The 25,060-nt window shown below is 42.0% G+C and overlaps 1 protein-coding gene across 1 annotated transcript in view; it reads right to left on the bottom strand.

Annotated features, from left to right (window-relative positions):
• Positions 1-3,729: 3,729 nt before the first annotated feature.
• LOC145411193 (ras-related protein Rab-18-like) overlaps positions 3,730-25,060 on the bottom strand; it is a 35,984-nt gene continuing 14,653 nt past the window's right edge. Inside the window, exons 3-5 of the mRNA XM_080281253.1 lie at positions 16,411-16,602; positions 11,397-11,522; positions 3,730-4,487 (exon numbers count right to left, since the gene is read on the bottom strand). Coding sequence (XP_080137379.1) covers positions 4,374-4,487; positions 11,397-11,522; positions 16,411-16,602 — 432 coding nt within the window. The 3' untranslated portion in view covers positions 3,730-4,373. The remainder of the gene's footprint in view (positions 4,488-11,396; positions 11,523-16,410; positions 16,603-25,060) is intronic.

The following is a 25,060-nucleotide window of genomic DNA, read 5'->3' as shown; positions in this document are numbered from 1 at the left end:
TGTGCATCAGTGTGGCCCCGGCCGTATCTGTGAGCAGACGTGTTGTTGAGCTACATTTACTATTGTAACGTGATGTGTAGGTGGTTTGGCGGTTTCACGATGGCAGATCTCACGAAACAAAACCTGCATCAAGTTCTGCTTCAAGATCAACAAGATGACTGCAGAAACTCACTGGTTGCTTCAGCAAGCCTTTGGTGACAATGCCATGTCCCAAAGCAGAACATTTTTCTGGTGTAACTGGTTCAAGGAAGGCCAAAAAAAGCGTGTCAAGTTCGCAGCAATATCAAGTCGATGTTGATCGTTTTCTTCGATATCCAAGAGATTGTTCACAAGGAATTCATCCCATCCAGTCAATCTGTCAGCGGAAAGTTTTACTGTGAAGTTTTGCAATGTCTGAGGGAGAACATCTGCCGCAAACATCCAGAACAGTGGAAGAACAAGGACTGGGTCCTGCATCATGACAACGCCCCCGCCCACACATCAATTGTTGTCCGGCAGTTCCTGGCTTCCACTAACATGGTAATCATTCTCCACCCACCCTATTCACCTGACCTTGCCCCCTGTGACTTTTTCCTATTTCCCAAGCTGAAATTATGACTGAAAGGGCGTTGATTTGATTCGACTGAGGAGATCCAGACAGACTCGCAGGAGGTGCTCAAGACCATCATGTCTGAAGCCTTCCAGGGATCCATGGACTCGTGGAAAAAACGCTGGGACCACCGTATACATGCCCATGGGGATTGCTTCAAAGGTGACAGTGAGAACTTGGAGGTAACTTATTTTCCTACAATATTCTAATTACTGGAACTTTTGGGTACCACCTCATGTGTATATATATATATATATATATATATATATATATATATATATATAGTGTATACTGCTTTGTTATTGCTTCATTCAGACAATTTTATTCCTTAGGGCAGACTTTTCAAATTCAAGCTGGAGTGATAAGATACTGCTTTCTTTAACCTTATCTGTTGCCAGAGAGCTCTACTCAGTTGAATGAAATCATTTGAAGGTAGCAAAAGTAAGCCAAAGTACATACTGTATTGGACTGAGAGGATTAAATCTTTGTAGCAATAAAGACTACAGTTTCTGTGTATTTCCTCTCTTCCCAAATGTTTAAAAAAAAAAACTGTATACATGACCCATTACATGCAAATGGGATATGTATTTACTGGTACAACTGTTATACCTACTGTGAAATTTTAAACTAATCACAATAGCTACTGTTGACCCACATCAGTCCTCTGCATTTTGGATTAAATACATTGAGTCCAATTACATATTTTCCCATTTTGTTCTTGCTACTGACAGATGATTTTATTCTGCTTAGGATATTCTTTTCAAGCTGGATATAGTCTTCATTAATTCCTTCGCTACTAGAGGACTCAGACTAGGAGCCTTTTCGTGCTGGAGAGGTTAGATATTGCCTTCAATAACTCTTCCACTACTAAGGGACTCTTCCTAAGCTGAATAAATAGCCCAGCAGTAACAAGAATTAAATTTTTAAAAAGTCACCAATTTAACACATTTTCCGTGTCGTAAAAGTAATTCCTCTGCTATGAACATTATCTGCTATTCTGCATTATGTCATTCATCAACATACACAAGATAATCCGTGTATTTTTCTATATCAAAATAAGCATGCTTACTTTCAAATAAAGACTTTACTATACAACTTTTTTTCTCCTCTGGTGACTCATTCTCAGCTGAATGAAATTACAGTATCTGGTATCTGCTGGAATACAGTATAATACAGTACTTGATGTGGCCAGAACATTATTTCAGCATGTTACAGTACTGTACAAGTTCCCAAATCCAAACATTCAATTTTCAAAAACTTCCACTTTCTAAAATATTTTTTCATACAATAAGTGGGTGCTGAGATTTTCCCTCACACAATCAATGCATTTATGCACAAGTGGTATATCAACAAATTATATATTATTAATACAAGATACTTAATTTCAATTACTGTTCATGGTATTGTAGGCTGTAATTTACATTATTTTTGCACAGTTATCATTATGATTCTACCATACTTTCATAATACATATTCTATTAATCATCTGGAACCAAACATTTTGAACTGAGAGTTTGTACTGTACCATTAACTCCCTCTCATGATCGAAACAATTGAAGCTGTCTAACATCAAATGCTTTTATTAAGCTGAGAATTAGTCAAAGAAGCCTGAATGTTCAGTGCCAAAAAGGTATCAGTTCTGGTAAGGCTTCAAACTGGCCAGCTGCTGTAATTCCCCAATAAACTTTTCCAAAATATGGGTGTAATTTTCACCTGGAGTTTTCCCTTACACTAACTATTATGTCATGTATATAGTCAGTTACATCACAAGGTATTTCTTGTGGTAGGTTACTGAAGTTAGTTAATATATTTAGGGTACTTAATACATGGTTTCTCTGTAAGAACAGTGCAATACATGAATAAAGATATCTATTTTCATGCACAATATTGTCTACCACCAAATATTATTTTACTCAAAGATGCACCATTTCTACAATGGATTTACAAAGCCCCAACAACAACATACAACAGAGAAGGAAAGTTGTTTAATATGAGAAGTCAAAAGGTACCACAAAACAATAACTAGAGAGTTCATTACTTGTAAAAAATCAACTACCTACCAATGAATACATTACCAAAACAAAGGAGAAACAGCTATGGTCTGTCTATTTTATGAAGAGCGTTTGGGCGTTGTCCCTCTTGGGGAGTCCCCGTCCCACAGTGTTGCCATACTTTGTACTGGGCAACTTAATCGGATTAGAAACAAGGAACTAAATGACAATTCTCCCTCCCAGCACACAACTCTCTCTCTCTCTCTCTGCATGTAGAAACTGCATTTTTTATAGATTTCTATAAAGAGTCTATACACTTTTATGAATTTTTAGAATTTGAGGAAAAGCCTCCAGACTGACTGTCTGTCTGTCTGTCTTGTTGCACTCTTATTCATTCCCTTTCTCCATGACCTTTCCCCCTACTCTCTGTTTCTGTCGGTCTGTCTGTCTGTCTCTCTCTTTCTAACATTATTTTTTATTACGACTGTGATTTTCTCCTTAAAGTGTGAGGTTTATTTGTGGTTTATAATTTCGATTTATTTTCCACACCACCTTTGAGGTTGAGGAAAAGCATCCTGACTGTCTTGTTGCGCTCCTATTCAATTTCCACCACATTCCCTCCCTCTCTTCCTCCGTCTTGCCTTTTCTCCCTTATCTCCGGCCTCTCCAACCTTCCTCCCTCGCTGTCCGCCTATCCCCCTTATCTCCATTCCCTTTCCCTCCTCTCTCTCTCTCTCTCTCTCTGTTACTGTCTGTCTGTCAACATTATGTTTTTCTTATGAGTGTAATACTTTCCATAAAGTATGATGTTTTATTTGTTCTCTATAATTTTGACTTTTATTCCACACCACCTTTGAGGTAAAAGTCAAGGCACGTTTTTTTTATAGAGATTTTCCCCAGAAGGCCTAATCAACAGCTTTTGAGGGAACAATTATAGGTCCTCTGTTTGCCTTCTCTTCTAAAAAATACTTATTTACGTTGTAAATAAGTTCTTTTTCTCTACTGTGGAGCACACGAGAGCGAGTAGCAGGAGTAACAGCATCCATCTCAGGTGGCGGCCAGAGTGGAAATGACCTGGATTAACACGGTCACTCTACCCTTACAAGCGTGGCAACATTGGAAAGCAACGTTGCCAAGTGTTGTGGTATTTATAAAAAGTAATTGTTATTAAAAGAAAAAAAAGAGGCATTTATAACACTATATAGCCTTATTTAAGAATTAAATATATATATACTGTAAATAAACTTCATTTAGAAGTAGTAAATAGCTGACATGAGACAGCGAGGTGTACACATTTGGCAGAGAGGCGGCCTACGAAATTCCCAACAGGGACAACGCCCAAATGCTCTTCATAAAATAGACAGACCATAGTAATTTAAAGATTTACAAGTTGGCACTGAAAAGTAAGAAGATCTGACTTGAGCCTAATGATATTCTATGTGGATAAGTTCCCCAGCCTATGATGTTCAAAGCTATTATCCCACCAGGGGTAGATTTAAAGCTTGATGTAGTACATGTATTATACATATTGTAATAGCAGAAGAAAGTAACAAAACCTCCTGAATCCAGTGACATTTTTAACAGCATATTCTTGCTACACTCAGATTTTACTATGTCTAAGAAAGAAGTAAAAAAACTGGAAGGATTAGATATAGTCTCCACAATTCCCTCCAGTACAGGACATCTTCCCTAAGATTAATAAAACTGTCTGGAGATAGAATGATTAATGCAAAACATGGCACTGGATTCAAGAGGTTAAATAATGTCCTACAAAAAAATTGGTTAGATATATCCTAGAGAACAGAGCAATAGCCACAATAAGCCTCCTGGTCCCTGTAATCATCAGACACACTGAAGCCACCTTGAGATCGTTGGTCCATCTCCCATAGGCCTGGAGTCTCGATTATCTGTGTTGGATAGTCAGGAGATTAAGACGACTTATGGTGTCATATTCTCCTGAAATAGTTTATTCTGTGAAATAGTCAACCCTCAGTTTGTGCAGCAATTTTATCTAAGAAATGACCATGCAGCCAAAACCACATTAATTAAAGATTGTAAGATCACTATAAAGACCTTCATACTGACAATCAGTAAAATTCACTTTTTCACTTATCTCCATAATTTATTATCAAAATGGTCCTCAACACCTTGCATGCACACATACACATATGCATGCACACACGCACACCATCCCCCTCCCATCACCCTCATGCCCCCCCATGGCCAGACAGCTAGCTATGCCACTGCTTCTATATGTTTGGTAAATATTTACAAAGTAAAGCTGACCAAGTTCAGGTGTTGGTAGTGGAGTGTGAGTCATCAGTCTGCCAGTCTTGATAAGTCCTGTCATATATTGTACAGTTGGTCCTTGATTTGTTCATATCATGCTTATGACATTCATTCTTAGGTCTTCCGTGGCAAAGTTTCTAGAAAGAGGTTGTATGTGGCCTTCATGGATTTGCAGAAAGTTAATGACAGAGTGGATAGACAAGGAATGTAGAAATATTAAGAATATATGAAGTAAATGGGAAGTTGTTCAATGCTGTGAAGAATATGTATGAGGATGCTAAGGTTGCAGTGTATGTGGATAGTAAAGTGAGTGAATTTTTCTATCTGAATATTGGATTGAAACAGGAATGTGGTAGGTCTCCATGGCTGTTTAATCTGTATATGGATGGGGTTATAAGAGAGGTACATGGTATTGCAGTGGATGTTGGAGAGGCCCTAATGTGAGAGGGCAGTATTTGGAAACTTCCTGTAATGTTTTTTACAGATGAAACTGTATTGTTAGTGAAGATGGAGGGGAACTGCAAGGCTTAGTGAATGAGCTTAAGACAGTGTGTAAGAAATGGAATCTAAAGGTGAACGGAGGGAAGAGTAAAGTTATGGTCTTCGAGAGAAATATAGTCACTGAATGCACAGTGAGGTTGGATGATGAGGAAATGGAAAATGTGAATGCATTTATGTACTTGGGTAGTATGATGAGTAAGGATGGAAGTTTGGAGGATGAAGTGCTTGAAACAGTGCAACAAGGAAGAATGGTTGCTGGTTCTTTGAAAGCAGTGATAAGAAATAGGGAAGTGATCATGGAAGTAAAAAAGTCACTGCATAACAGTACTGTGATACCATCTCTAACATATGGAAGTGAAGCTTGGATCTTGTTGGAAGAACACAAGCCATGAGTGAAAGCAGTGTAAATGAGTTATCTGAGAGGAGCATGTGGAGTTACATGAAGAGACAGACTGACAAATGAAGAAAAGAAGGAGCATTGTAGTGTGGATGTGACAGAAAACATTGGGAGAAATACAATGAGGTGGTTTGGCCATGTGGAGAGGATGGAGAACGAAAGACTGATGAGGAGAGCGTATGTGAGTGAGGTGGAAGGGGGGAGAGGGAGGGGGAGGCCAAGGATGAGATGGAGGGATGAAGTTGGAGAGGTATATAAGAGAGGGGGAGGGGTGACCTGGGAGGAGGGCAGTGAAATGGCAGGGAACAGGGCAACATGGAGGCAATTTGTTTGTGGCCACCCCTTATGGGATTGCGGCATCTGGTGATAGAGAGACAGAAATACTGTCAAGCCTTGCTATGCGGTGAATAGCTAGAAAGATGTATAAGAAGTTCTACCAGGCCTCACTGGCTGACTCCAAGAACTGTTACAGCAATGGTAGGAACAATTCCCCAATGGTGATTCCATGCATCCGCATGGCCACACACACAAGCCGACAGTCATAAGTTTGAATCAAGATGGCTGCCGGTATTTACATGCACAGAACCCCTCTTTAAAGCATCTGTGCACGTTACCTCCATCCTGCCACCCCTCTGAAATCTGCGTCCCACTTGGCCACTCTCTTAGGTGTTCTGCTACAGTGACTGTCTCTCCATATGCTCACTGTGTTACACCATCTTCAAGCCTGTGCATCTACATCAGACCCCCATCAGTATTACAGAATCTCGGTGAAAGTGCATGCCCATCAATGTAGTATGCAACATAAACTGGGAAGGTACGATTTAGTAGTGAAATAACTTGAACTTTGAAATCATGTCTGTCAAGGGTGCAAGCCCAAGTGGTTAACATGGTGCTACTGAAGGGCCCAGTGGAAAGTACAGTAAAAATTCTCTCATTCAGCATTTTCGGGACCAAGTGGGTGCCAAAAGGGCAGAAACTGTCAAATAACTGAGAAAGCCTGCCAGAAAGTTTCTAGCAATCATGGTCGGTCACCCCGGTCCTATCAGTGTCTAGCAAGTATTACTGTTCAACCCTAAGCACTAAATATTTAATAAGCAACTTATATTTAAAGTATTTAATGATACAATACACATGAACTTACTTTAACCTAGGTGTACAGTATTTACATATGCACACCGTACAATAGCACGACAAAGTTTCCAAACTTTCGAGAGCTCCTGCTCACAAAGCCAGACACTCACGAGTCATGATGGCCGACGATGCAAGCAGTGATGGAAAGCAGAAATCTTCACAAGGGCTAAGCTCAACTTTAAAATGCACTAAGCTATAGGTGAATTGTTCAAATTTTCATGCTAAATTGGACTTCAACACTCGTTTGATATGGAAGAAAATCTAATACTTAATGGTGCTAAATTGTTATGATAAGCACTCAGTTATTATAAACAGTGCTAGATCTAGCACCAAAAGCACCAAATTGGCAACTATGGGTGCACGACAGCACGGTTACCAGCGGCGAGCCGATGACCCCGTAGGGGGTGCCAACTGGCTCAGCATATGTGGCGGATGAGCAGAGAACTTTTGTAATGGGACTATTTATGAAAACTGCTGAAAGACCGGAAATACCACAAGACCAGATGCCAAATGAGAGGACCTTTACTGTATGGTGCTAGTGAATGGCCCAATGGAAAGTATGGTGCTAGTGATGGGCCCCATGGAAAGTATGGTGCTAGTGAAGGGCCCAGTGGAAAGCATGGTGCCAGTGAAGGACCCAGTGGAAGTGCAGAACTGGTGAAGGCACACTGAAGGAAAGGTCAACTGGGTAAGGCAAAGTCTTTCCCTTGAAGTTTGGACACTGAAAAGTGCCATATGGCCGGAGAACAGGCAAGTAAGATCACTGGCACCCTTAAGCTGTCCCAGCCAACTGTGGTAACCATGATCAAGAAGTCTGCAGCAGTCCTCACAGCTGGGGAACAGGTGCCCTCCCTGACTGCCAAGTTCCTTACACTGACCTGGGAACTGACAATGGTGGAGATGGAGGGGCACCTTGCACTGTGGGTGAACACGCAGACTTGTGCTTGGATGCACCTATGTAAGAGCTTCATCTATGCCAAGGCTCTGTCCATTTGGAAAGCCCTGAAGGAGATGAGTGGGTGGTGGTTAAGGAGGAGCTCAAGGCCAGCAGTGGCTGATTTGACTGATCAAGGTTTGTGCTTGTCTCAGAAATATGATGCATGGGGAGGCAATGAGTGCAGACCACACCAGAGGTGTTCTTGCAAAGTTAAAGAAGCCAATCAAGAATGAGGGATACAGTGCAAAGTAAGTTCTGATTTTTGATGAAATGAGTTTTTTCTGGAAGAGGATGTCAGAGAAGACGTGCATCAGTCAGGAGGAAAAATGTGCGCCTGGGTTCACAGCAGCAATGGATTGCCTGACGCTTCTCCTTGGGTTGAATGCTGCAGGTAACTTAAAACTAAAGCCCCTCCTACTTTTTCATTGGGAGAACCCCAGGGCACTGGCCTTGGGATTATCTGGAAGCCAAACCCCAAGGTGTGACCCATCACCTCCTTCTGCTGCTCCTACATGGCCGGGTATCTCTCCCCCACACTCTGGGATTATGCCAGCAAGAAGAACCTGGCTAACAGGCTTTCTCTTCCTACCTGGGAATGCCCTAAGCCACCCTGAGGGCATGAAAGACTGAGTGGATAACAATGAGGTGGTCTACAGTACTCGTCAAAATTATTCAGCGTTGTCCGCCGGGTGCGCAAAACTTATGGCCAAAAAAGAATCACCCATTTTTGGGGGTAAAAATTGAGCCACAAGTTTGCGCCGCGATCATGACGTCACGGTAGCCTGAGGCCTTCCGACGCGCTGGTTGGTTCCCGCCTCAGTTGCCCACGGGCTGCCTGAGAGAGAGGAACTCCGCCGCGTGTCCCTCTCAAATTGCGCCATTTTTTACTGAGTGTCCCGCAGTGTTTTGGGGTTCACCACTTTGTTATGGCACCTACCCGTGAACTATCGAGTGAAATCATATCCCAGATCATTGCTCTAAAGGAGGCAGGCCACCAGACAAAGGAAATTAGTGAATTGGTTGGTGTGACACGATCGACAGTGCGTCGTTGGTGTGCACGGTTTCGGTTGGAAAACAGTGGTGAAGTTCCCACAAAGAAACTGAGGTCTGGTAGGACTAGGAAAACTTCCCCAAGGTCTGTTAATGTTTTAAAACGTGCAGTGGAGTTTAATCCTCGTGTGAGTGCAAGGAAAATTAAAGAGAGCAACCCGGAAGTGTTTGGTGAGGTGTCTGTGAGAACAATGTCTCGTAGGGTGCATGAGCTTGGTTACATAAGTCATAGGCCTGTGAAAAAGCCTCTTCTCAACAAGAGCCAGAGAATTTGTAGGCTTGCCTTTGCTAATAAATATCTAAACTGGGGTGAGGAGCAATGGTTGTCAGTGTTGTGGTCTGATGAGGCAACGTTTAGTGTTACCTGTAACAGAGGAGCATGTGTATATCGACGCAAAGGTAATGACCCACTTGACCCACAGTATGTAGAAAGCACAGTTAAACATCCTGATTCACTCATGGTGTGGGCTTGTTTCTCGGGTCAAGGTTTGGGGAAGCTTGTTGTGCTTCCCAAGAATGTTAGAGTGAATCAGGATGTTTACCTGGAGCTTCTGTGTGATCATTTACCAGACTCATTCAAGCTAACAGGTGCACGAGTGTTTCAGCAGGACGGTACACCTGCTCACAAGGCCAAATCGGTCACCAATTGGCTTCGTGACTGCGAGGTATGATTCATGACAGACTGGCCAGGAAATAGCCCAGACCTCAACCCGATTGAAAACCTCTGGTACCTCGTAAAGAAGAGTCTCCAAGGGAAGGACGTTAGCTCTCTGCCTACGCTGGAAGCTGCCATTCGTGACTCCTGGGACAAAATACCCCTCCAGCACCTCAGGAGCCTTGCCCTTTCACTTCCAAGATGTCTCAGGTCCGTGAAGAAACGTAAAGGCTACCCTACGAAGCACTAAAGGTAAATAAAATGCATTATTTATATGTTTTTTCAATGCTGAAAGGTTTGTTTCTTAGGAGGGACGCAGGGCACTCAATAATTCTGACGAGCCCTGTATTTGCCTCCTAACATCATATCTTTGCTCCAGCCAATGGATCAAGAGGTGACAGCCATGATTCAAGCACACTACCTGTGAAGTACGATAGAGCAGTTGGTGAGAGAATGCTACTCAGGGGTGAGGAATTCGATCAAGGCCTTCTGAACGAAGTACGTCAAGAACACAGTGGACAATATTACTGCAGCATGGAAAGAGGCTAAGGAGAGCACCCTGAAAGCAGTGTCACACAAAGTGTAGCCTGAGTGCATCCACTCTTCACCAGGTTTCCTCAAGTTGTGCAGATCCGCAGATCCACAGAGATATCAGTGACATCTCCCATGAGCCAGGGTTTGTGGTGGTGGATGAAGAAGACAATTAGAATGTGCTTGAGTCACACTGAAAAAATTTCAAATAAGCTGATGAAAATGAAAGTGTTGATGGCACAAGGAGAGGAAGGTGGAGAAGAGGTGGACGAGTAGGAGGAACTGGTTCTGGTGTTAGATCTGAAGACTTTTAAGAGTTTTCAGGAATGATGGACCTGGCCCTCACATTCATTCAGGAAAAAGATTCAAACCTTGCCCAGAGCGACGCAACGTGCCTTGCAACTGAGGAGCTGCATACATACCGCGAGCTACTTGCACACAAGAAATGAGCAGCGAGGCAAGCAACAATAACATCATTCTTCCCACCTAAAACATCCACCAGCATGCAGGAAGAGCTGATGCCCTCCACCACTGGAACATTGATGCACAGCCCTGACTCATCTGCTTCCATTTAGTTGGCCCTCTTCCTCTTCACTGCCTGGTTCCCCCCACGCTCCCCCATTCCCTCATCACATCATTCTCCTGCCTCTTTACCATATTGCACTCCCACCGCATTGTTCTCCTGCTGCCTCACCACATCAAGCTCCCGTTGCCTCATCGCATCACTTTCCCATCGCTTCATCGCATCGCTCTCCCATTGCCTCACCAAATCGTTCTCACTCTACTGCCGCCTCATAGCATCACTCTCTTGCCATCTCACCACATCGCTCTCTAGCCACCTCACTGAATCACTCTCCTATTGCCTCATCGAATCACTCTCCCACTGCCTCACTGCATAGCTCTCCCGATGCCTCATCACAATGCTCTCCCTCAGCCTTGAGATGTCTAATCATGTGAGCCTAATTAAATATTTCCTTCTACCATTTGAAGTTTTGTCTGCTTTTTTCTCAGCTTCATTGTTTTTACTGTACTCTGGAAAGTGCATTACATCCTGAATACTTCAAAATGGCTGTCAACCCACCAAAGTCTGAACAATATATACAGTAATGCGCTAACACTAACGATGTGTTGTGACTGTATGCACTTGCCAAACATAATTCAATTAAACCTTTATCATACAACATTTACAATATAACGTAATATACAGTATACTGCAGTGCACCCGGCAACTGCTGAAACATTACAGTAATTTTTTAAAAAGTAGGAAAATTACAAAAACAATAAAACAACAAGGTTATCAAAATCAAAATAATAAAATTACCCACCTTCTGTACAAGCTCTTCAAAGGCACACTGAACACCATCCCTGGTCTTGGCCGAGGCTTCTATAAACAACATGGCGTGACGGCGGGCAAACTTCATACCCTCCTCTCTGGTTACTTCAATTTTTTCCTGAAGAAGAAAAAGAAGAACACTTAGTGCCTATATTGTAACCCAGGATTGAGTGGCACAAAATAATCAACTAAAAGAAACTTGGTAATCTACACTGTTTTTTTTAAATCGAGGTGAAGTAACCATATGACCAAATAATGGTGCCTGGTGGTTTAGTGGGTAATTAAGGCACTCCATTTTAGTTGAGCTGGTGAAGGTTTATATCCAAGGGGTGGTTGGGGTTTACTGCTCACGTAATGCCACTCAGGGATGAGTGAGGCTGGTCACTCCCATCTTAAATGTCAGGACCAACCTGCCTAGCCCCGGGCTCCTACGTTCCTCATGGGGCAATGTAGGCTTGGTTGATGGATGGATGGATGGAAATTGCACTTGACAGGTTGGTGATGAATGGCTGAATGCAACAGGTTTGAATAACATCGTTGTATTTCAAACTACAGTATTACCAGCAATTACTGATAATTACTGGCAGTTATGATCCTTCAGCTGAATGTGGTCAATACGGGTTTGAACTCAAAGGATGGTTGAGGTTTATTTATCAAATGATGCCACTTGGTGCTGAGCAATTAGTCCATGTTGCATTAAATGTCAGGAATGTGCAGTCAAGCTCCAGCCCACACACTCCTAATGGGATGATAAAGATGTAACACGAATTTGAGTTCGTTTATGACTCTATCGGATACGTTTATGTGAAGCTACAGAATTTGGTGAAAGTTTTTTGGCGTATAAGATAGAGCCAGGATTCCGGGGGCTTGACTGATCAGTGAATGGAGGCATGGCCCACTGGACTGGGCAAACTTGGGCTACCTGGATGCTGCTACTCCTCACTCTGCCCTAGGGTGGGAAAGGAGGTCCAGATGATGATGATGATGATGATGATGATGATGATGATGATGATGAACACATATTCAGTTTGTTTAAGAGACTTTGATGTTTCAATTGTTTCATGTCATATTCTAAGGGAAGCGTTAGACTTCGGAAATGTTAAAAGTACACCTTTAATGGCCTTCATGCAAGTCAAACTCTTCCCTTAGAAGACGACATGCAACAACTGAATTTATATCCAGGTCTCCAAATAAATTGATAATTTTAGCCAACTTTTAACCAACTATACCTGAGAACATCTTTTATGCTTAATTCTTACTACATTCAGATGTTTTTGATCAGCATATGAAAGGTCTCTCTTATTGAAAGAGATAATGAAGGTTTTATCTAACCTCTCCTCTCCAGTTTAAGCACTATATCCTGTACTAAATAACACCATCCAGTGATATAAAGAGTAACTGAGGGATTACTGGCAAACTCCTCCAGCCCGAGAATGTCTTTCTTATTACATTCTCATTACCTTATCATCATCCTGACCCTTTTTCACACACAAAATGAAATGAAGTATAATCCAGACACAACAAAGGAGACTCCACAATTCCACAAAAGTAGGAAAGCTATCAACAAAGCTAACCAGCAAAATGGGCCACACAGTTATTTATTTATTTATTAACCCCTTACCTGCAAGAATGGGTGGACCGCACCGTGCCCCTCCCACAGGGATAGCAGGAAATCTACACAATACACGAAAAATTAGCTACTTCCAGGTCAATGGAAGTATCACTTAGCCTTTTCCCTTTTTTTTAAATATATTTTTTAGTATGAGAACTGGTCATCAGGGACATTTCAATGGGTAATGAACAGGGAAAATTAGCGACCAAGTGCATATGGGGTGTTGTCAGGTGATAAATTAGCTACTTCATGGCCAATGGCAGTATCAGTTAGCCTTTTCCCTTTTTTTTTATATATTTTTTAGTATGAGAATAGAGCATATGGCACATTTCAATGGAAAAAGCGAATGGAAAAAACCGGCCAGGAGTTGCATTGCGCGGCCAGGCTGTAGCTAGGCAAGGGAGGGGGTAAGGGAGGGGAGGTGGGGAGATGAGGCAAACACAGAATAATGGCTAAATTGGTAACACTGGATGCGAGTACTAATAGTGTTAGCAGCGCTGCCTGTAGCAACACACTGGCAGTACTGATAGATGGTACAAGACTGCACTTGAAAGCCTGGGCAATTTAAAAAATCCCTGGATCCCAGAAGTGATGTCCCGCAGTATGGTACTTACATAACAAGTTTCACGGTAGTGATGGCCCGCAGGTAAGAGGTTAATTCTTGATAACAGTTATGCAAATATCCCTCAGTTCACTCCCATAAAATTTAGTTTCCACTCTCCATCCATACAGGCACATAATACCCATAAAATCTGTAGTTTCAACTCTCCATCCAAGCACATTATACACATAACCTTAAAATTTGTACTTTCAACTTTCCATCCATGAACAGCATAACCTTAAAATATGCATTTTGATTTTCCATCCATATACACCATACCTTGAGAATCTGCAGTTTTGATATTCCATCCAAATAAATATACCCTCAAAATTCATAATTTTTAACTACAGTATTTGCAGGTTTACAGCAGTAGGAGCAAAGTGACACTACTGAAAACAAACAAGCTCAACTGCTAAGTGAGATGAGTTACTGGTACAGTACTTGTTACTCCTTGAACACATGCACGTAAGTCTTCATTTAAAGATGTCTAATTATTTGAGTTACTGATGAATTAATGACTTTTCTCCAATTAAATGAATAAGTGTATTTTGTTCTTTTCTCCAATTAAAAGAATAAGTGTATTTTGTTCTTTTGACCCTTCACTCAGGAACCACAAGCATGTCTCACTTAAGGCAGCATTTTGTGTGTAAACATGCAAAACTTTTACTCTTTCAGTAAGATGGTACACCAAGCCCTCGCTTTTTGACTGATCATTATTTGACTATTTGTTATTTTGACATTTATAAATCTATACTCTTTCTCGTTGTTTGCCATGGTTATCCCCATCATTTAGACAATTCAAATCGTGTGCCACTAGACAGACCAGCTGAGCTGCCTGTCTCCTGCATTCTGTTCTGCTGATCAGTTGCCTCTTCCATCTGCATTCCTTTTGGTCTCGTGGAATACTACAGCACCACCATGGCTCCTTGGATATAAATCTGCACCAGATAAATATGATTACAGCGTCTTAATTACACACTAAACCACCAGGCGCCATAATTTGGTTATATGGTTTACCATCCAGCAGTGTAAATGGTTTCCTAGTGTACAGGAAACATTTTGCTTGTCACTCAGTGTACAGTCACCTGTAGACAGGAGCGAGAGGAATGAATGAAACAAAGACAGAAGAGGAAGGAAGAAACCAGGAAGGAAGAAAGTAAGGAGCAGGCACCTGAGAGCAGCACTACATCGAGTGGATGGTGAGCGCCCTCACCTACCAACAACACACACTCATATTTAATCATATTTATCACGTCAGTGACTAACCCAGCTCCTATATCTCCTGAGGCTTTCAACATTTCAACAGTCAACCCAGACACACCTGCTGCCTTCCCCACCTGCATCCTTCCTACTGCACTGCTCGTAACAGCAGCATCAATCAAAGGCCAAGGCCCAGAAACTGGATCTGCTTGCTCCAAAGCTTCCCTGTTCCAGTCACACCCTTCATTCAACAATCAGTTATAATGCTCTCTCCAGGGGTCTTTAATAACCCCACTGTTCACCATTATCTTTCCTTCACCATTTTTTACACACTGCTAACCTATGATATCCCAATTCTCCCTCTTCATTTTATCTGTCACCTTAACTGTCATACTCTTCTTTTCCACACTATTTTGGTCATCAAATAAAAGTCTCTGAGACTAAGACTTTGCCCTGTAAACCTATTCTCCAGCTTTGCACTTGGCAGCCAAGTATTCCTCTTTGTTACTACCCTTTTTCCATTCCGGGAAAGACTTCTTTTCTCCTTAACTGCAGCTTCTACAGCTTCATTCCACCACCAGGTTACTTTATGCCTTGAGGGGACCCCTTGTCCATCCAAACACTGAATTAGTAACTCTCAAGAGGTTGTTCTTGAGAGCTCAGTACTGTCCATTAACACTTCTGTCAACGTCTACATGTTCAGCCACTACAGAAGGCGTCCCTTACTGCTAGGTTTGTAAACTTCCAGATTTTCCTCATAGGTGCACAGGTCCTCTTTTCATAAACTGCTCCTTAAGCACCATGTCACATATCAATAACTTGTGTTGCTGCACACACAGAATACACGGAATGAAATAATCAGAACATAGCAAGATTATTACAAAAATGATGTTCTTAGGCTAAATAAATTAACTAAATAATGATGGAACAATACAGTAAGTCTTCATTATGTACTGCCTCTTATAATATCTTTTTCTTTTCAATTAAGTACATACCATAGTAAAATTACAAAAAAATTGCCTGATACAGTTGATATGCCAGTTCCCCCAATATGAGGAACCAAATAATGTATCAGGTCAAAGTTCAAGATGAGACTTTCACATTGTTATAAATCTTATTACACAATTTCTTTTTTCCTAAAAGCATCCTGCTGTAAAGTAATTAACTGGTTTTGGCACTTGGTTTTGATTTCAGTCCACAGAAAACATCAGTTGTACCATGGCCAACCCCAATACAGGAATTCCTTAAGAGGAAACATGGCATCATTTTTATGTATGAATGTATGTAATACTGTACTATACTGTATATGGCAAAGCTGTGATATTACGAAAAACATCCCTCATTTAAAATGAGGACTGTCTGTATAGTATTATAAACAGATAGGAAAAAACAGTCCCAAAGAAAACAACAGCTGTGCCATGACTAACTCCAATACAGGAATTCCTTAAAAGAAAACATGGTGTCATATTTATGTATGGATATATGTAATAATGTGTATGGAAAAGTTGGGATATTTTGAAAATCATCCCTGACTTAAAACAAGGACTGTCTGTATGGTATTATAAACAGATGGACAAAAACATCATGACTGACCTTATCTATCTTATTGCCAACAAGCATTTTAATGATGTCGGTTCTGGTGGAGTAAGTGTCAAGTTCATTGAGCCACATGTCAAGTTTGGCAAAGGAGTTCCTCTTGGTCACATCATACACCAGTATCACACCCTGTGCTCCTCGGTAATAGCTTGGGGTCAGTGTTCGGAACCGCTCCTGTCCAGCCGTATCCTGACGTTGGGAAATTTCATCATCATCATCATCATCATCATCACCACCACCTTAACCCTTCTTCCCACTTATATAGGGTGGGAGGAATCCAAAAACAGGAATGGAGAAGTAAAAAAGTAGGAAAATTATCAACAGCTCCCAGAAAAGCAAATGAAATTATCGTAATATCTTAAAAATTGCAGGGGTTTGGTTCCCCCAAACCCCGTTAACACCTGAAACTATGAATACTCATGGCATATAAAGTTACTCTGCAATATACTTATAATTATGCTCAAACCATCTGCACTCATATATAACCTTAAACTTGAGTGAGGTAGGATCCAGAAACAGGGTAAGAGAAAATTTAAAAAATTAAGTACTGTATTACGGGTATTAGCACTGGTGGTAGGTGGTGGCAACCATCATTCACTCACTTCATGTAGTGCTGTCTACTTCTTCCTTCACCTTTATCATTCTTTTTCTGTGTCTGCCCTCCCCTCCCCCTCTTTCTCTCTTCTTCCCTGTCATTTTTTATTACACTTACTTCCTTTTCAGGTGGCTTTACACCGAGTGGCAAGCCTAATAGTATCATATCAGCCAGGAAACCATTTACAACAATGAGTGGTAACCATATACCCAACCTATGTATGCTCCCTATGTGTCAGCAAGAGGGTTGACAGAAGGTTAGTGCTCCTCCCTGGAAAACTATCACAAAGATAAATGGCCAACCCTTGCAGGATTATGACATCTGGCTACAGATTGACACAGATACAACAAAACAGCTAAAAAGGCAAAAAGAAACAGAAATAACTGAGAAAATCTCTATATTTCTTTTTTTACTCTGTGATTTACAGATAAGAAAGGAAACATTTTACATGAGTCAAGAAATGATCACATGGTTTTGTAGGGTTGTCATGGTAGCAGACAAGGTCTGCCATGACCAGATCAAACAATAAAAGTATCATCCATCCATCATCCAATCATATGTTGCCCCATGAGGAGACATTTACCATAAATTGATAAAAATCAATACAAAGTACTATACATCATTCTATTTAAAAAAGAAACAAACTAGAATATTCTTGGCATCCCCCTTCATGCAGTGATGAGGGTTAAACACTTCTGTTATTGGTTGTCAGCTGGCCAGGCAGGTGGTTAGTCACCATCGTGCATCCAGCTACACAAGAAGCATAAACACATGATGATCATCAGCGTATTAAATAGTTTTATAAAACAGCTTCGCCTGGGGTACATATCTGCCATGAACTTGATGATAAAAATTTAATGGAACATCCTCAAGGCATGTGGCATAAAACAGCACAGAAAAGCAGTGATAAAGCCAGACATCATAATTCATTTAATGTACTATATTTGTGTCCTAACGTTATTATTGTATCTCCTGCATAACCAAATTTTTGAGTGGGGGGAAAAAAAAAAAAAAAAAAAAATGTATTCTCTGATTTGTGGTAGGTGAGGGTGCTCACAATCCACTCACTCGAGGTAGTGCTGCTCTCCGGTGTCTGCCCCTTCCTCTCTTCCATCCTTCTTTCCTTCCATCCTCTTCTGTCTTTCTTTCCTTCATTCTTTCCTTGTCCTTCTGACTACGGGTGACTTTACACTCCCTCTTCTGTCTTTCTTTCCTTCATTCTTTCCTTTTCCTTCTGTCTGTGGGTGACTCTATACTGAGTGACAAGCCAAATGGTTTCCCGTACAGCAGGAAACCATTTACCACAATGGTTGGTAATCATATAACCAAAGTTTGGCACCTGGTGGTTTAGTGGGTAATTACGGCGCTCCAAGCAGATTGAGCCCGTGCAGGTTTATATCCAAGGGATGGTTGGGTTTGACTGCTCATGTAATGCCACTCAGGGATGAGTGAGGCTGGTCACTCTCATCTTAAATGTCAGGACCAACTGCTTAGCCCCGGGCTCCTACGCTCCTCATGGGGCAACGTAGGATTGGATGATGGATGGATGGATGGTATTCTCTGATGAAAGTTGCTAGTAGGAAGTGTATATGGCTTCAGTGAAGTGGTGAGCTATAAGGCAGCTACCTGGGAAACAAGTAGACACCTCAAACCAGCCAGGCTGAGTGATGCATGTTTTGTCAACTGACTCTCGTTTTAGTTTGTTTTCATTTTTGAAGGCTCCAATGTGCTTGCATGCATCGGCCATGGTCACCTAATGGCAGCTCTCCATGTTGCTCAATCTCTCGCAGCCTTCCTATTCAGTCTCTTATCCCTAAGGACACACTCTATGACCGCATCCCAGGTTTTTTCAGCCTGCCTTCTGCAACCCTACCCAAAACATTCACACTTCTCACTTTCTGCACCCAACTGTCATCCCCCATCTTCTCCACATACCCAAACCATCTCAATCTACCCTTTTTCATCACCACAAAAATACACTCCAGTCCCATCCTTCCTCTCAACCCTTCCATTCTAAGTCTAGCCCCCACAGGCCTCACATTCAAGGATGCACTACACATCCACCTAATCACAGTCATTTCTGTATCTATGATCCTACAAATATCCTCTTCTTTTACTGCCCAGGTCCCACTACCATACAGTATTACACTCCTACCACATGCTGCATACAAAGATCCCTTAACATGTAGGGAGAACTCTCAGTGTCAGGAGAAGCAACAGCTCTCTGAACTTCCTCCAACCATTCCTCATTCTAACCATAGAGCTAGCTCCAGCCCCACCTCTGGCACATAATATGTCTCCCAATTAACAAAACTCCTCCACACACTCAACAGAATCATCAGCAAGATCAATCCTTTCAAGCATGACAACCTCTCCATGCTTGCAAAGACACAACACACACATGAAATCAGTATTAACTTACAGTCTACCTCTAATACCACTACATCTCTTATGCACCTACTTATCACAGACACTGCACAAGATGGAATTACTTCTCACACCCTTCTGGCAAACTGCACATGGCCACTCATCCTCTTCTCTAACAGTACTGTCACCAGCCCTAGATACCATCACTTTTGTTTTATGTGCATTTACTCTCGAGCCCTTCTGACCCACACCATATCTCCACTGCTTAAATCTCTCCACCTCACTTTCATTCTCTGCAACCAGTACCAAATCATCACTAGACAACATCTCCCATGGAAGTCCATTTCTGAAGTATGTGAGATGGCTTTGAGTACCATGATAAACAAAAAGGGGCTCAGGACTGACCCCTGATGCAAACCAATATTCATGGAAAACTCATCACTCAAATCATTATTCACTGTTGCCTAGGTGCAAGCACCCACGTACATAGCCATTAATACTCTAACCAACCACTCCTTGATCCCAAGCTACCTCACAGCCCATTTCACCACCTCTCTTGGAACTCTGTCAATGGCCTTCTCCAAAACAATAAAAACAAAGTGCATATCCCTTTTCCTAAATATTTTTCCTGAAGCTGTCAAATAATGAGTGTGGCATCAGTGGTCCCTTTACCTGGCACAAACCCAAATTGCATCTCATCAATATTCACTCATTCCCTAATCATACCTTCTAGGACTTTCTTCATTACCTTCATTATCTGGTCCAGGAGTTTTATGTGTCTATAATTTCCTCTTTCCAGGGCATCATCCTTCCCCTTGTACACATTTACGATCACACTCTTCAGCCAGTCATTTGAGACAAAACATTCATATACAATCGTATTTTTCAAATCAGTAACTAACCCCACTCCTATATCTCCTGAGGCCTTTAGCATTCCAGCAGTCAACCCAGACACACTTGTCGTCTTCCCCAACTACATCCTGCCAATTGCCCTGCCCACAGTAACAGCGTCAAACGAAGGCCAAGGGCCAAACACTGGATCTGTTGACACCAAACCCTCCCTGTTCCAATCAAACTTCTCATTCAGCAACCAGTCATAATGCCCTCTCCAGGCATCTTCAGCATCCTCACTGTTCACCACTACCTTTCCTTCATCATTCTTCACATACTGCTCACCTATGATATCCATGTTTTTCTTCTTCATCTGATTTGCCAACTTAATTATCATATTCTTTTAATGCTATTTAGATTATCCAGTAAAAGTCTCTGAGACTCAGATTTTGCCCTGTATACTTCTTTTCTAGTCCTATGCTTGGCAGCCAAGTATGTCTCATTGTTACCACCCCTTTTTCATTTCGGGAATAGCCCTCTTTTCTCCTTAACTGCAGCTTCTACACCCTTGTCCCACCACCATGTTATGTTCTGTGGGGCCCCTTGTCTATCCACACACTGAACCGGTAACTCTCAGAGATTGTTCTTGAGAGCTCTGTACAGTTCATTAACACTTCTGTCAACAGCTCCTTGTCCAGTCACCACTTTACTCATCTTAATATAGAAACTTCTGCCAACAACTCCCTGTTCAGTCATTCTATGCATCTCAATATAGAAAGCATTCATTACTGCTTGTTTTTCAATTTTCCTCACTGGTGCACAGATCCTCTTTCTCACCACCCGCTCTACTTAGGTCACAGGATGTATTCTTTACTTTAGTCTTGCTACTCCAGATTATTTAATTCATATTATGATTAACTTTTTGAACTGCATTAGTCCGATACTATACAGCCTTCACTGATCCATCACTGGTTGAGATTCTTCCCCTTCTTTCTTTTTTCTTCACTAAAATCTTCCTGGAGCACGAAGAATGGCCTATAATATATAGTCATGGTGGCTTGGTGAGTAATTAAGGCACTCAAGTCAGATTGAGCCGGTGCAGGTTTATATCCAAGGGGTCTATCTATCTATCTATTGCCAGATGCCATAATCCCGTAAGGGGTGGCCATTCGACTTTGAGTTATTTGTTTTACGGGGAGGGGCACTAACCCTCCACCAACTCACTTGTTGACACGTACGGAGCACGTATGGTTTGGTTATATGGTTACCACCCAGAGTTGTAAATGGTTTCTTGGCTTACAGGAAACCATTTGGCTTGTCACTCAATGTAAAGCCACCTGTAAAGGAAAAGAAAAGCAATAAGAAGTGACAGAAAAGATGAGAGACATAGGAAGAGAGGAGGGTAGGCACAGAAAAAGAATGATAAAGGCTAAGGAAGCAGTATGCAGCACTACATCAAGTGAGTAGTTGGGGTTTATTGCTCATGTAATGCCACTCTGGGATATGCGAGGCTGGTCACTCTCATCATAAATGTCAGGACCAACTTGCCTAGCCCCGGACTTCTAGGCTCCTCATGGGGCAACATACTGTACAGTAGGATTGGATGATGGATGGATGGATGGACTTAAGACACCAATCAGCAAAATAATTTGATTGTAGTTCTGGGAGGGGACTTATAAGGCCATGTGAGTGAAGCAGCTAAAGGATATGAAGGGGTACGTGGGGGATGTGGCTATGGTACGAGGAATGTGGAAGGGGAAAGAATACTTGAATTTGGGGATGCAATGAACATAACTGTGGGCAACATGCATTTCACGAAAAAAGAGAGTAGGTTGATTACATATGAGCCTGGGGGAAATAGTAGCCAGATTAACTATTTCCTGGTCAGGAGGGCTGATAGGAGGCTGGTGAGGGACATTAAAGTTATAGGAAGCAAAGAGTGTGAGCAGCAACACAAATTACTGATATGTGACATCACGCTTAAGAAGCGAGTGGTGAAGAAAAGGACCTATGCACTTAGGAGGAAAATATGGAAGATGAAAAACTAGGCAGTAAGGGATGCCTTCTACAGTGAGATGAGTAGAAATGTGGCTGAACAGGGAGCTGTTGACAGAAATGTTGATAAGTGGCACAGTGTCCTCAGGAACAATCTCCTGAGAGTTACTGATTCAGAGTGTGGACGGACAAGGGGCTGTCCAAGTTAAAAGATAACATGTTGGTGGGATGAGGGTGTAGAAGCTGCAGTTTAGGAATAACGGAAGGCTTTCAGGAATGGAAAAGGGGTGGTAACAGAGAGGAATACATACTTGGCTGACAGGCATAGGGCTGCAATGGAGATATACAAGGAAAATCTAAGTCTCAGAGACTTTTACTGGATAACCCATATAGCACTGACTGGAAGAATATGGTATTTAAGGTGGCATATAAGATGAAGAAGAAAAACAAGGATTTCATAGGTGAGCAGTGTGTGAACAATGATGAAGGAAAAAAGGTGGACAGCGAGGATATTTAAGATGCCTAGGGAGAGCATTATAACCTGTTGCTGAATGAGGATTTAGGCTGGAAGTGGGAAGGCTTAGAGAGAGCAGATCAAGTGTTTTGCCTCTGGCCTTTGATTGATGCTGCTACTGTGAGCAAAGCAATAGGCAGGATTCAATTGGGAATGGCAGCACGTGTGTCTGGGTTGACTGCTGAAATGCTGAAGGACTCTGGAGATACAGGAATGGGGTTAGTTACTAATCTGGTAAATGTAATTACTGTACATATGAGCATGTTGTTCCATATGACTGACTGAAGTGTGTGACTGTAAATGTGTAAATGGGGATGGATGATGCCCTGGAAAGAGGAAACAACAGGCGAGTAAAACTTTTGGATAAGATTATGAAGGTAACAGAGTGTCCTAGAGGGTAATAAAGAGTGAATATTGATGAGATGATACACACTGGGTTTATGCCAGGCAAAGGGACCACCAATGACATATTCACTGTCCGACAGCTTCAAGAAAAATATACAGGAAAGAAAAGGGAGCTGTGCTTTGCTTTTGTTGATATGGTAAAAGACTGACAGAGTCTCTAAGGAGGTGGTGGAGTGGGGAATGAGAAAGCTTGAGATCAAGGAGTGGCTGGTTAGAATGGTTATGGTTACGTATGTAGGTGCTCACACCCAGGTGCCAGTGAATGGAGATTTGAGTGATGAGTTTTCCATGAACATTGGTGTACCTCAGGGATCAGTCTTGGGCCCCTTATTGTTTGTCATAGTGCTTGAAGCTCTCTCATATGATTTCAGAAATGGACTCCCAAGGGAGATGTTGTATGTTGATGACTTACTGTTGATTGAAGAGAATGAAAGGAAGGCAGGAGGAAGACTTAGGAAGAGAGACAGAATGGGGAACAAGGATTTGAAAGTAAATGTGGGTAAAACAAAAGTGATAATATCTAGGGCTGATGATGGTACTGTCAGAGCAGAGGGAGAGTGGCCATGTGCAGTATGCCAAAAGTGTATGGGATGTAACTTCATCTTGTGCAGTGTTTGTGATAAGTGGGCACATAAGAGATGTAGTGGTAAGGTAATAGCAGTAGACTGCATGTTCATCCTGATATTATGTGTGGCGTGTCGGGTAGATCATGTAAAGATTGTCAGTCATGAAATGACTAATCTTGCTGAAGGGTCTCCTGAGTCTGTGGAAAAGTGTGTTATTTGGGACACATGTTATGTGCTGGAAGTGGGGCTGGAGATACTTCTGTGGCTATGGTAAGACGTGGCTGGAGAAAGTTCAGAGAGCTATTGCCTCTCCTGACACTGAGAGGGCTCTCCCTCCATGCTAAGGGATCTTTGTAGGTGGTATGTGTTAGAAACATAATGCTGTATGGTACTAAGATGTGGGCAGTACAGGAAGACGATACTCACAAGCTCAAAAGTACAAAAATTATAATGATTAAGTGGATGTGTAGTGCGTCCTTGAGTGTGAGGCTTTGGGGTGTGGGGGGCTGAGTTTACGACTGAAGAGTTGAGAGGAAGGATGGGATTGATGTGTATTGATGTTACGATGAGGAGGAGTTGACTGAGATGGTCTGGGCATGTGGAGATGATGGAGGATGACAACTGGGTGCAGAAAGTGAGACGTGTGAATGTCAGGGTAAAGCTGCGAGAGGCAGACTGAAAAAGACCTGGGACGAAGTCACAGAGTGTGACCTCACGGATAAGGGACTAAACAGGGAGGCTGCCACAGATCAAAGAGTGTGCAGAGCCACCATTACATGACCAAGGCCAATGCATGCATGCATGTTGGAGCCTTTATAAATGATATGACAATGATACAATATGATTAGGGATCTGACATATCAACACGATTTTTTTTTTTTCACTCCTATAGTTTACTGTACATTATTTATTTTGAAGCCAATGGATGATCTATTTTTGTGCCTCCCTGGTTAGGCCCCTTCACAACAATGATGTAATACCTGAGTTCAATCTTGCTACCAACAGACAAGTTCATTCAACTTAGGAAGGACCATAAATAGTGAAAGGGTTAGTGATGGCTCTATATGACCTCGACAACTCAAAAATGACCTATACTGAATGAACTCTTCTGGAAAAAGCAAGAAACAAACAAACCAGCCAGCTAGCCAACCAACCCGCCCACTCGCCGACATGCACACACGCATGTGCGTGCTCAATGCACACACACACGCATAAACACAGACACACACACAAAAGATGTCCTCTACCAGAAGGGGTTAACCTGATTTGTGGAGAATAATACAATGACCCCTCCATGAATGCAAGCTCCCCATGCGTGGATGAAAAAAGCTCTACCAAGGATGCCTCATGCCAAGTTGCTGTTGTTACTAAACA

Source organism: Coenobita brevimanus, chromosome 88 (genome assembly GCF_032717465.1).
Source record: "Coenobita brevimanus isolate Jiangsu-jjx chromosome 88, ASM3271746v2, whole genome shotgun sequence".
In the NCBI taxonomy this organism is placed as follows: domain Eukaryota; kingdom Metazoa; phylum Arthropoda; class Malacostraca; order Decapoda; family Coenobitidae; genus Coenobita; species Coenobita brevimanus.
The sequence above is the reverse complement of the archived record's forward strand: the minus strand, read 5'-3'. Positions and strand labels throughout refer to the sequence as shown.